Source organism: Galeopterus variegatus, unplaced genomic scaffold, assembly GCF_000696425.1.
Source record: "Galeopterus variegatus unplaced genomic scaffold, G_variegatus-3.0.2 Scaffold1552, whole genome shotgun sequence".
NCBI lineage: Eukaryota > Metazoa > Chordata > Mammalia > Dermoptera > Cynocephalidae > Galeopterus > Galeopterus variegatus.
Window position 1 is genome coordinate 373,719 of NW_007727663.1, and position 13,716 is coordinate 387,434.

Consider the following 13,716-nt stretch of genomic DNA (forward strand, 5'->3'; position numbering starts at 1 on the left):
TTTTTTTTTTTTTTTTTTTTCCTTTTTGTCTTTTTTCGTGTCCGGCAACGGATCGCAACCCTCAGTGTCGAGCCTGCACCGGACCGGGACCGGCAACGGTATCGCAACCCTCGGTGTTGCTCCCGCCCCTCGCTCAGCCAGTGAGCGGCCGGTCTGCATGTGGGATCCGAACCCTTGGCAGGAGCGCCACCGCGCTTCCCAAGCGGCGCACTGTAGCAGTGCGCCACCGGGCCGGCCCTATTGCTTTATTTATCATTCCAAAATATACCTTAGTTCCTGCCACTCCTCTCCTTTTCATCTTCCATGGGAACTCATAACTCAGAGAGAAATGTCACCTGCTTCACTTATAGAACATTTATGAATGAAGATACGTTGTGCTAAGGTAAGACACCAGCCAAAGACCAGTCTGACAGATCTCCTATCTCCTCCTTGCAGTATTAGTACATTTTTGTTGCTTATAACAAAATACATGGGACTGGGTATTTTATAAAGAAAAACAAAATTTATTGCTTACAGTTTCTGAGGCTGGGAAGTCCAAAGTCCATCTCGTGGTGGCAACAGTGACCCAGGGGTCTCACACTGCAAGATGGTGGAAGCAGAGAGAGCAGATAGAGAGACAGACTCTCCTCTTTTAAAGCCCTCAGAACCAAGCCCCTGACCACCATTTTTAATCCATTCACAACTGCATGGTCCTACAATTCAATCACCCCGTCAAGGCTCCACCTTTCAATGACCATAATAGGATTTCCCACCCTCTTAAAAATCACAGTGGGGGCCAAGTTTTTAACTCATAAAACTTGGGGGACACAATTCAAGCTTCAGGGAGTTTGGGGGGGACATAATTCAATCCATTACACCTGCCTTGACCCTATACTCTAGTTTCTGAGGCTGGGAAGTCCAAAGTCCATCTCGTGGTGGCAACAGTGACCCAGGGGTCTCACAATGCAAGATGGTGGAAACAGAGAGAGCAGAGAGAGACAGACTCTCCTCTCCTTTTAAAGCCCTCAGAACCATGCCCCTGACCACCATTTTTAATCCATTCACAACTGCATGGTCCTACAATTCAATCACCCCCTCAAGGCTCCACCTTTCAATGACCATAATAGGATTTCCCACCCTCTTAAAAATCACAGTGGGGGCCAAGTTTTTAACTCATAAAACTTGGGGGACACAATTCAAGCTTCAGGGAGTTTGGGGGGGACATAATTCAATCCATTACACCTGCCTTGACCCTATACTCGAAGGCAGTGGTTCTTGACCTTGGCTGACCCTTTGAATGTCTTGATTACCTGGGGAACTTTAAAAATAATACAGATGCCTGGGTCCAACCTTCAGGGCTTCTGTTTTAATTGTCTGGAACAGGGCTTGGACATTGGTATACTGTATATATAAAACAGAGAACCATCGCTCCAGGTTAATTGATTTTTATAGCATTTGCTTTATATATTCAGCACTTTCTGGCCTTACATATTTACTTATGCTGTTTTTCATCCTTAGAAAGCCGTTCCCCAACTATATATGAATTTATCCTTCCAATCCNCTCATAAAACTTGGGGGACACAATTCAAGCTTCAGGGAGTTTGGGGGGGACATAATTCAATCGATTACACCTGCCTTGACCCTATACTCGAAGGCAGTGGTTCTTGACCTTGGCTGACCCTTTGAATGTCTTGATTACCTGGGGAACTTTAAAAATAATACAGATGCCTGGGTCCAACCTTCAGGGCTTCTGTTTTAATTGTCTGGAACAGGGCTTGGACATTGGTATACTGTATATATAAAACAGAGAACCATCGCTCCAGGTTAATTGATTTTTATAGCATTTGCTTTATATATTCAGCACTTTCTGGCCTTACATATTTACTTATGCTGTTTTTCATCCTTAGAAAGCCTTTCCCCAACTATATATGAATTTATCCTTCCAATCCCTGCTCACATGATTCTTTTCCATGTAGATTACCTCCAAAACTCCCAGCCAGAATTCTTCTCTCATTCCTCCAAACCCCTTGGGCCTATCTTCTGATACTCATTACTTTCTACTTGTATTATAGTAGCTGTGTCTAAGAAGCTGTACTGGATTGAACTGGGAGCTTCTTGAGGGCAGATGCCCACCCCATGTATCCTCACTTCCTAAACCACACCTAATGCATAGCTGGCATCTAGTCAGCATTTGCAGAGAGCATGGATGGATGGTTGGACAGATGGATGGATGGGGAACTGCCCTCACCACACTACTGAATGGATAGTGATCCATCATTTGGGATTTCAGGGTGCTTGGCAGAAAATCTTCAATCCAGCCCTCATTTCATCTCAGGGGCGATGGCCCCTTGGGCATCCTTGGGAGACAGAATGAAGATTACCCCGAAAGCATTGAAATGACATCCACGAAGATGGTAAACCCATACAGCTGGTCTCTACCAGGTGNTATTATCTTGTTTAATATGCACAATCACCTTTCAGAAAGACACTGCCACTTTCCTTGTTTTGTTTTGTTTTTTAAAAGATGACCGGTAAGGGGATCTTAACACTTGACTTGGTGTTGTCAGCACCACGCTCTCCCAAGTGAGCCACGGGCCATCCCTATATGGGATCCGAACCCGTGGCCTTGGTGTTATCAGCACCACACTCTCCCGAGTGAGCCACGGGCTGGCCCCACACTTTCCTTGTTTTAACAGATGGGAAAACTGAGGCTCAGAAAGAAATGTGCTCAAGGTTACCCAGCTACTAAATCGACAGTCAGGATTAGAATCCCGTCTCTCTGAGCCAAAGTCTGACCTCTTACTTACCCTGCGTTACTGCTGGGTTGAATCAGGGCAAATACAAACAGGTTCCTGACTGCCAAGCTCTAAAGAATACTGGAAATTAAAATGCTTTAAAAAAACCCAAATAAAACCAGTCAAGTGTGGCTTCCTTCTTTGGGCTCTGGGCTCATTTGTAGGACAGAGGTTGTAGCCCTCTGCAATCACTTGTCCAGTGTCACCCCATCCTGATAAACAATTCATTCCTTAAGAAGAACATATATATATGTTTGTGTTCTAAGGCTCAGTTCTAAGCTCAGTTCTAACCAAATGAGCTAACCAGCCAGCCCAGAAGAACCCATATTAGTCTATGTATCCTCCAAGGCTCTAGGTGATTTTCTTAGTGTCACAGTGTCTAGTACTACAGTGTCCAGGTAGTATATAGTAGGTGCTTGAGAAATGCTAACTGAATTCATAGCAACAACTATAAGAGTTGTATCAGTTAGCTAGTGCCATAGGAATGCTGCATAACCAACAACTCGAAAAACCCAGAGTCATGCAATAAATAAGCATTTATTTCTCACTCACACATCTGCAGGATTGGTTGGGGTTTGGCTGAACTAGGCTGAATTTGGCTGTGCTTGGCTCCAGGATGTGAGTTCTGCTTAGGTCTAGTGTCTTTCTTCTTGAATCAGTGAGCTACCTTAGGCATTTTCTTCCCATGGCATAAGCTGGAAGTGCTTGAAGTAGCAAGCAAAAACATACAATGTCGTTAAAAGCCTTGGTTTGAACTGGCATGCTGTCATTTCTGCCATATTCCATTGGTAAAAGCAAGTCACATGACCAAGCCCAACATCAATGGAGATGGCCATGGTGGGGGAGGTCTAATATTTGCTGAACAGCAATTAATTCACCAGAGTAGTTAGTATATATTAAAGGTTTACTATGTTCCAGGATTATTGAATCACTTTACATGTATTAACTGATTTGATTCCCCCAACAATCCTATGTGAAGTTCCTATTTTTACTCCTATTTAAGATATTGGAGCTCAGAGATGTTAAGTAACATGACCAGGGAGCGTACAGCTAGAGATTAACAGGGCTGGGAATTATTCCCAGGCAGGAAGTTCTAAAACCTCATGTGATGTAATTTTGTTCACATCAAAATGTGCTCCGTCTTCTTTGTTGAGGAGTTTACCTTTAATGTCTATCATGAGTTGAATGAAAATATATTGATATGTGGCACCATTGTGTAGATGCTGAGACTGGACTGTGACTTAAGGAAATCATGCCATATTTCAAATTTACTCATGTGTCATCACAAAATGCGAGAGCTGGGAGGAACCTCTGTATTCACCTAGACAAGTGGTTTTCAAACTTTGGGTTGTAACTCATTAACAAGTTGTAAAATGAATTTTTGAAAATGAAATAGAAAAAATGGAATAGAGTAAGAATATGTCAGAGTGCAGTGTATGCATTCAAGCAAAGGATTGTTTTATGAAACTTTTTCAGTTGTATATGTATAGATGTGTACTGGATCTCGGCATATAAATTATTTTTAACCATGACTTATAGTCAAAAAACCCCATTGATCCAAAGAATAAAAATAAGTAAGGAAAGAAAACAAACAAACAAAAGAAACCCATTGATCCAAGCTGATTATATTTAACAGCACTGTTTTTATATTTTCATCCTATTTTCCACTGAAGTTCTTAATCATTAATCTACTAGAGTTTAGTCTCAGTGCTTACTAACCATCACTAACCATTATGGGCACATTACAACTATTACATGCTCAGGAATACCTTGTGCGGAGGGATTAATTTACAATGTCCCTCCCCTCTTCATTCCAGTGAACCCTGCTTATGTTGGTGAAAGTAGCCCTGTCTCTGCTTGTGGAAACACCTCTTTGTCTGAATGTGATTGGCACAAGTCACCCCAAGGTAAGGCTTAATGGACAGTGACAAAAAAGTCAGCCCTAGAGAAGAAACACATTGAAGGCAGTCCAGACACGGTCATTTCCTTTTGGCCTCTGGTGTGCTAACTGATGCAGTACTTGCTTAATTTATCATAATGGGGTTTTCTTTGAGACCTGCAGTTTTCTTCTCTTCTGGGCATCAAGGTGTCTTCATTAGGAATCTTCTGGTTGTAAGTGACAGAAACCCAACTCAAATGGGCATTATTAGCCCAAAGGGAATTTATTGGCTCATGTAGTGGGAAGGGTATGGGGGAAACCTAAAGAAATGAAGGTAGAAATACCTTCCAGCACCTACTACACTGCATGGCACATAGTAAGTATTTTAGAGATGTTTGTTGGATTAATTTGCTGAATGAGTTACAAAAATCAGGTCCACAGAGGTTCAATGCCCAACATTTTGTTTTTAGTTTATTTTTCATCTGTACTTGATTCAGCTTCTCTTTAAGCTTGACCTCATCCATCTCCATCACAGTCAGGCCTTTTCCATGGGCCAGAGATCATGACCAATGTCAGGCCCACATACACACCCATCAGCTTAGCAGCCTCATTAGAAAGTCTTTTTTTCTCCCTGGGTCTGTCCATCAGTGATGGGGAAAGACTCTGACCAGCTCTGTTTGGAGCACATGCCCACACTTGGACCAATCATTTTTATCATAGAGGACATGATTGGGTTACCTGAATATCCTGTGGCTAATGTCTGTGTTGGTCGGGATGAGGTGCATTGATCAGAATTTTTCTGAATTAATCATACAATTATGATGGCAGAGTATGGAAGCAAGTGGATTGGGAAAAGACAGAAGGCTTTGAAATCCTTTAGGAATCTCTCTAAGGTTCTCAATGTGCAGGGATGAAGGTCTGATCAGAGGCAGAGACCAAGAAATGAAAAGGAAGCAACAGAGGAGAAAGGCTAGGAAATGCTGGAGCCAAAGAGAAAGTGTGTGAATAACAAGAAATACACTAATGGGGTACTCTATATAACAATGCAAATTGAGGGACCACATGACTTAAAATTCTCTCTCACCTTCCAGCCCCATAGCATATAAAATAACCATTAGCCTCACCATTCAAGAGCCTTCTCAAGGGGGTGTATATCTTTCATAAGAGTTGGGTACTACTACTTGGGAGGAAAACAGTGGGGATATCAATGATTACACTCTTCATGTGGTTCCCACTGGAGCAGAGAATAGCTTTAACTATCAAGGAGAAGAACTGCCTTTGAACTTCCAAGACTGCTCTGACTAGCCACCATGAGGTTTGGGGACCCTGGCAGAAGAAGAGTCTCCAAAAAGCAGAGAGAAGTAAAGAAAGAGAGGACGCGGAGATGATCCTGGCTTTCCTCATTTTGCTTTGTGTTTGTTCTGATTCTCAAGCCATGGGCAATTAATTGATGGACAGCCTCTTAATAAAGTGTAGCTTTGATGGATTATGCTATGCATCTAGGAAGGATCTGGCACATAGTAGGAATTCATAAATATTCATGAATGAATGACGTATCAGCATCTTGTTACAGGAAGTGATTAAGATCTTGTGCTTTGGCTTCAGACTAACCTGGGTTTGACCCCGCAGATCTACTGCTGGCTTAGTTTTGTGACCTTAAACAAATTACCTCATTAAACTTTAGCTATAAAATGGGGTTGATTTTAGTTCCTACTTCTCAGGGCAATTGTGAAAATTAAATGATATTCTCTATTTAAAGTACTTGGCCTGAGTAATGGCAGGTGTCATTATTGTTAACTGTTAACTATAGTTATTGGGGAAAAGGAGTACAGTACTTGAGTTCTAGTCCAATCCTGCCATTTAATGAGAGCGTGATGTGGGAGGTGGGGAGGGAGTTGTTCAGTTCATCTCTCTGCACCTCAGTTTCTCCAACTATTAAACAAGCAACTTGGCCTAAGTGATTTCTTTTTTTTTTTTGGCAGCTGGCTAGTACAGGGAACCAAACCCATGACCTTGGTGTTATAAGCCTGTGCCACCCAGCCAGGCTTGCCTAGATGATTTCTAAATCAGGTCTATTGGATAGAAATTGTGTTCAGGTGCCTGGCATTGAAATGGAAAAGTGACTTAGCAATAAAGGGATTTTTTTTTCTCATGTAACTGAAGTGTGGAGGAATTAAGTCCAAAGTTTGTACAGCAGCTCTACCCATGAAGTCCTCAAGGACCAAACCTCCTTCTGTAGCTTCATTCTCTACCATCCTTAGCGGGTGAATGTTCCTGTTCTTATTTTCAAAATGGCTGTGTCCAGGCACAAAGGAGGAGGAATGGTAAAGGGCAAAAGGTGAACCCAGGTAAACCGTCCCCTTTTAAAGAGCATTCCTGGAAGTCACATATCTCATTGGCTAAACCTGGGTCACAGGTTCACCTTTAGCTGCAAAGGAAGCAGGGAGAATTTTAACAGAGCGCAGTGCCTGCACAGAAATAGGGTTTCTGCTGGTGTTAGTAAAAGGGAGAATGGATATTGGGAGCTAAACAATAGCAGTGTCCACCACCCCAGGCAGTCAGGAGATAATGACAGTATCATTATAAACCCATCCGAACTGATGTAGGTATATAAAACTATAAATATAAAATATACCCCTTACTAGCCAGCCGCCAAGAAAATACAATATAATAAAATGTTCTAGGCCAGAGGCCTTAAATTAAAAAGAAAATCTTTCCGGGCCGGCCCGGTAGCGCACTGCTACAGTGCGCCACTTGGGAAGCACGGCGGCGCTCCCGCCGAGGGTTCGGATCCCACTCACAGACCAGTTCCCGCTCACTGGCTGAGCGAGGTGTGGGCACAGCGCCGAGGGTTGTGATTCCGTTGCCGGTCCCGGTCCAGTACGGGCGCGACACTGAGGGTTGCGATCCGTTGCCGGACACGAAAAAAGACAAAAAAAAAGGAAAAAAAAAAAAAGAAAATCTTTCCCTTTGATTATGAGTCATTTAGAAGGATCTCTGCCTTCTGTTTCTAGAATTCCATTGTCTTTAATGGAGAATTCTGCTTCCGATTTCTTAGCTACCAAGACAGAATTCTCTGCAGAAAAATGCAACTCGTCCTGAGGAGGCCTCTCTGGGGGTAGATGCAGGAGTTATGTTGTGATCTGCATGGGGCTGACTTTGGTGATCTCATCTTGGCGTTTGTAAAAAACGTGAATGGTGCGTCCCTTTGTGACTGCCATCACTTTTCCGTGGGGAGCCCTGACCGTGCTGGTGTGACTGCTGTATGAGGTCTTTGGAAGCCCAGCCCAGTGGAGAATAAGACTTGCAGGGGACAAGAGATGCTATCTGAAGGCCAAGTGAATGAAATCATTATAGAGATTGAGAATGCTCCATCTGGTGTCCAAAGCCATTCATCCTCAAATCAGACTTCTCAAGAAAAGACCCTGGTAGACTCAAGCTTTAGCATAGCTTCATCAATATCTGACATCGATGCCAGAGACTCTCAAATTTTCAGCAAGAGGAATGACAAAAAGGGCAACTGGTTGTTACCGTTTTCAACATCTTTGAATGAGTCGCTTTCTCAGACCCTTCATAGCCCAGAATGCATGGGTGTAGATACTCCTTGTACTTCCTATGAAACCATTCAAGGTAGTAAAACACTGGGGAAGAGGAGTTAGGGAGGTGGCTAAGAAGGGTTCCAAATTTTCCACAGGGTTTTTTACTTATAAGACATCAAGTAATGTTGAAGGTTTGCTAGGTGAACTAAGGATGCTCAGGACAAAGGAAGGGATCGCTTTGAGACCTCCCTACTAACAAGAGCTGACCCTGATCAAGCTTATTTTTGTGTCTGCTGCTCTGCTGAACACCTCCTTTATGTTACCCATTGAATTTAGTTTTGTTTACTTCCCACATTCCACCCCTTTGAGGCAAGCATTTCTATTTGCTTGATGAGGAAACAGGTTCAGAGAAATTCAGTGACCTGGCAGATCTGGGATCCAAATGCAGGTCTTCCTGAGTCCTTAACCATTGGAATGTCCCTTGTTGGTCCCATACCTCCCCACCATCCTTCAAATAGGATGCCTTTTAATGCCAAATCCATCATGAAGCCAGGTCTTAGCAGAGACCTCCCAGCATCTCTGCTTCTGAGGCCAACAGAGAAGCTGTTTCTGCTTCACCCCATAATACTGCACCATGAAGTCTAGCAGCTCTAGTTAGAGTACTGTGTTAATAACGCCAGGATCAAGGGTTCAGATCCCTGTACCAGCCAGCTGCCAAAAAATGAATAAGAAAGCCTAGCAGCTCTCAGTGATTTCTGTGAGCAGAAAAAATTCAGTCACACCAAAGCATTTTGTGGATTTAGCCCTTTATTGAAGATTGGGGTGTCATCTGTCACACACTGTCTTGCTGCATCTCTGTGTTTTCCCCTTTTCCCCTGTTCTCCTTTCTTTCTCTCCATCTATTCTTTTTTCCACCTCAGGCGAGACACAAATTCCTCATCTTCCACAGTGTGATTTGGTGGCCTTCTTTGGGGGACTCTCCGTCTACCTCAACTATACGGTTAAAGTGAACAGGGCACTTCATGAGGAGTTCCAGCTCAGGGATGTGACCAAGGAGCCTGCTCCCTCTGCCTCTCAGCCATCTCCAGCTCATCTTTGCCCCAGCCAGTCCCCCACTGGTTTCCCTCACGGGGACAAGATAGTGACGGCTGTTTCAGGCATCATGTGCAGACCCAGTATTCAGAGGAAAAAGGAGCTGTCTTCTTGTTTTTTGCTTTTTTGGGGAGAAGGAAGAAATCTTTTCCAATAAACTTTCCAGCAGACCACCCATCAGAAAACATTGGCCAGCACTGTCTCACATGCCTGTGCTGAAACCAGTCACCTGCAAGGGGGATGGGACTGATGGGATTGGCTTAGACTCAATGGGACCTGCCCCTTGTGCCTGGAGATGGCCTGCCCTGAGGAAGCTCATGGCCTGTGAGGCAGGTGGGGAAGATTTCAAAACACAATCAGGATTCTATTAACAATGGCGGGGGAATGAATGACTTTGAGGTAGGCGACCAACAGCAGCTGCCACACTAACCAGAAATGTGAATTCGTGAAGGAAGTCCTTTCAGAGGTGGAAGAGCATAGGACAATAGTCAAGGAATGTGCAGAAGGCACTTGACCTGGAATTCAGGGGCAAAAGGAAGTAAGCTGGGGTATTAAAGAGAGAAGAGACAGACCCACCAAGAATGCAGGATCTTGCTGGCTTTGCTAATTGTTTTTGTTATGGGAAAGAGAAAAACACTGAATCGGAATAGAGTACAAATGTTACCATTTGCTTTGGCTTTGAGCTTTAACACATGTATATTTTCTTGGTCTCTCGGTGATTTTTGGAATCCCCAGGTTCATATATTTTTCTTTTCTTGTGCTTTTATAAAATCATGCTCTAACTTTGATGCCATATTTTAAAATGTTATGATTCTGTTCAAGGAAAAAGAAATGAAACTTGGTTTATTTTCTTCTACAGCACAAAAGTTAATTGCATCTCTGATACCCATGACATCTAGAGACAGAATTAAAGCCATCAGGAACCAGCCAAGGACGATGGAAGAGAAGAGGACCCTTAGGTATGAATCAAAGGCTTTTCTTCTTCCCCAGATATCATGGGAAACTCCATCTTCTGCTTTTGTCCCATCTTGAAAAGATAAGAAATAAATAAATGCAAAAGAAGAGACAGATCTTTCTGAGTAATCTCTGTAGGATTACATAGACACTCCTCTGTCTAGGAGCGGGAGCTTAACTCCCACCCCCTCGGCTGGAGTACGGGCTATGCTTGGTGACTTGCTTCAAGACAGTAGAGGGTGGAAAGGGGGGGAAGTAACTTTCTAGTGGGTAAGTCTCGCTAGCACTACCTCGGCCAGGTGCTCGAGGTTAACATCCCCCCCTTGATAAGTCATCCCTCAATAAGTCCTGTAACAAGAAGGGCATGTCCCCTCTGTGGTGCTCTCTCCTAAAACCTATAACCCAAGTCTAACCAGAGAAAAACATCAGGCAAATCCCAACAAAGGCACATTCTACAAAATACCCAATCAGTACCCCTTGAAACTGTCAAGGTCATCAGAAACAAGGGAAGTCCAAGATACTGTCATAGACTAGAGGATTCTAAAGAGGTGTGACAACTAAATGCAATACAGTATCCTAGACGGGATCCTGGAATAGAAAATGGACATCAGTGGAAAAACTAGTAAAATCTGAATCATCTGGAGTTTAGGGAATAGTAATGTACCAATGTTGGTTTCTTCATTTTGACAAACCTACCGTGGAGATGTAACATGTTAATGAGGGAAACTGGTGAGTGGGATATGGAAGCTCTCCGTACTGTCTTTGCAACTTTACTGTAAATCTCAAACTACTCTAAAATTAAAGGTTTACTTTTTTAAAAAAGGAAGACCTTAGGGGCTTTCTAACCCCAGGAATTTAAAAACAACAGTGAGGGCATTTTAGACTTCAGACTTCATATTTATTAGTTCTTGATCTTTTTTTCTTTTAGCAATTTATAGTACATAGTTGGCAAAAACTAGTAGACTGGATGTAGTGATTGCTAATAAGTAATTCAACGGTTCTGTTTTTCTGAGGTTGCAAAGATAAATTTCAAAGCCTGGCAGGAGAAATAGATATATCAACAAGCGACTTGTAAAGACCTGAAGGGAATGATACAGTCTGCTGGGGCAAAATGGGGAGGCGGGGGCATTTGAACTCAGCCTTGACATGGGGGTGGGCATTTGAAGTGGACCAAATAAAGCCAGGAAAGTACCAGAACAAAATAGATGTGGTGAGTTCATGGAAGGATAAAAAGACCTACTGTGATTGTGTCTCTCAAAACACTTTCATTTCGGGCTGGCCCGGTGGCGCACTGCTACAGTGCGCCGCTTGGGAGCGCGGCAGTGCTCCCACCGAGGGTTCAGATCCCACATACAGACTGGTTCCCACTCACTGGCTGAGCGAGGTGTGGGAGCAACACTGAGGGTTGCAATCCTGTGGCCGGTCCCGGTCCGGTACGGGCGCGACACTGAGGGTTGCGATCCGTTGCCGGACACGAAAAAAGACAAAAAGGAAAAAAAAAAAAAAAACACTTTCATTTCACATTCTGAATGGCTCCCTCTCTCATGGAAGCACCCCAAAGACCTTTCAGCAGGATTTCTTGACCTCAGTGCAAATGACATTTGGGGGCTGGATCTTTCTTTGTTGTGGGGGCTATCCTGTTCATTGTAGGGTGTTTAGCAGTATCCTTGGTTGGCCTCTACCTGGTAGATGCCAGTAACACGTACTCCTCTCCCCCTCCCCTGTCTGACAACCAGAAAGTCTCCAGACATTGCTAAGTGTCCCCTGAGGGGGAAAATCGCCCCAGGTTGAGAACCACAGACTTATAGGAACACCCCCAACCCCGTGTTATCACCTATTCTCCTCTCTTCCCTTTGCTTATTTCTTTCCAGCCACCCTGGCCTCCTCTCTGCTCTGTCCCCCCTTTGGGGCTTTGTGTGGTCTGTTCCCTATACATGGGCCATCCCCTTATCCAGACAACTAACTTCAAACAGTGTGATGCTCAGGTATCACCTACTGCAAATTGTAATATGTTCCCCACCCCAGCATTTCCCATCTCTACCCTGCTCTGTTTTTTCTTTTTCTTTCCCGTAGTACAAATCACCTTCTAATATACTACATGGTTTACCCATTTTATTATTATATTTATTGTTTATTGTCTTTCTCTTCCAACTAGGATGTCACCTCCACGAGCCAGGGAGATTGGTTTCTTTTGCTTATAGCCTGGGACCGTGCCTGACACATAGCAGGCATTCAGTTACTATTTCTTGAATAAATGTATAACAGCACTGGTGTCTCTCATTTTCTCCTGCCATTCCCCACAGGAAAATAGTTGACAAAGAGAAAAGTAAACAGTCCCATCGTATCCTTGAGCTCGACTGCTGTGCTCAGTGTCTGAACTCTGTTTTACGGGTAAGTCAGCCGTTATTGCAGTCAGTAAAATGGGCACAGCAAGTGGGTAAAAACCAGGAAGGCGGAGAGTGAGGGTAAAAGCGGACCCAAGGGGAAGAAGAACCAAAATTCAGGGCTGTTTTGTTGGCAAGAGCCATCGGGTTAGTTTAGATGTGGGGAAATGAGTGGCTGTGAGGAAGGTCTAAGAAGTCGCTGAGTTAGTTGGTCAATGTGGCCATTGTGAATGTCACCTTCTTCAACAGCAAACCTGGGAAGGTAATAATAGAACTGCCTTAGAGTGTGGTTGTGAGGATTACATGAGATAACCTTTGTAAAGGTACTTAGCATGGTGCCTGGCACATCATGCCGTTCTAGAAATGGTGGCCGTTCTTGCTATCATGGTGCCTGATCAGGAGGTATTTATTGAGTGAATATCAAGCCACCCACTTTGCATCCTGACCCCAGGCTTACCGGAGATCCAAGAACAGCCTGTCGGAATTCCTCAGTTACATCAGCCCATGGCAGAAGACGCTGAAGGTCATCGGAGGCAAGTTCGGAACCAGCGTCCTCTCCTATTTCAACTTTCTCAGGTGGCTTTTGAAGTTCAACATTTTCTCATTCATCGTGAACTTCAGCTTCATTGTAATCCCTCAGCTTACCGTGGCTGAAAGGAACACCCTCCAGTTCACTGGATGGGAGATTTTAACTGGGACGGTAAGTTCCTCATTTCCCTGACCCAAGTTCAGCACCTTGGAAACTGAGGGACAGACATTGCTGGTGACCTACCCAGACCTCTCATTTTGCCTGCAGGTTAAATTGATGGGGAAAATGGGTGTTTGAAATGTTTTTTCCTCCCAAAGTAACACGCAACATAATGGAATTTCTGTCTCCAGAAGTAACCACCAGGAACAGTTTGTGTTGTCCACAATCTTTTTTGCACATCTGTGGACACAACTATTCATGCACACAGGCATTCTTTTCTTTCTTTCTTACAAAAGATGAATTATTGTCTATGACTTGTTTTCTTTGCACCTAACAATATGTGGTTTGACATCTCCTTTTGGTGTTCATAGACCTATGTTTTCTTTATTTTAAATTTTTACTTCTA

The 13,716-nt window shown here is 43.6% G+C and overlaps 1 protein-coding gene across 1 annotated transcript in view; it reads left to right on the forward strand.

Annotated features, from left to right (window-relative positions):
- LOC103594413 (transmembrane channel-like protein 5) overlaps positions 1-13,322 on the forward strand; it is a gene marked incomplete at its 3' end in the record, with an annotated part of 15,507 nt that extends 2,185 nt beyond the window's left edge. Inside the window, exons 2-6 of the mRNA XM_008577627.1 lie at positions 2,270-2,421; positions 4,538-4,681; positions 10,144-10,243; positions 12,542-12,629; positions 13,074-13,322. Of these exons, the coding sequence (XP_008575849.1) occupies positions 2,270-2,421; positions 4,538-4,681; positions 10,144-10,243; positions 12,542-12,629; positions 13,074-13,322 (733 nt within the window). The remainder of the gene's footprint in view (positions 1-2,269; positions 2,422-4,537; positions 4,682-10,143; positions 10,244-12,541; positions 12,630-13,073) is intronic.
- Between the last annotated feature and the right edge of the window lie 394 nt (positions 13,323-13,716).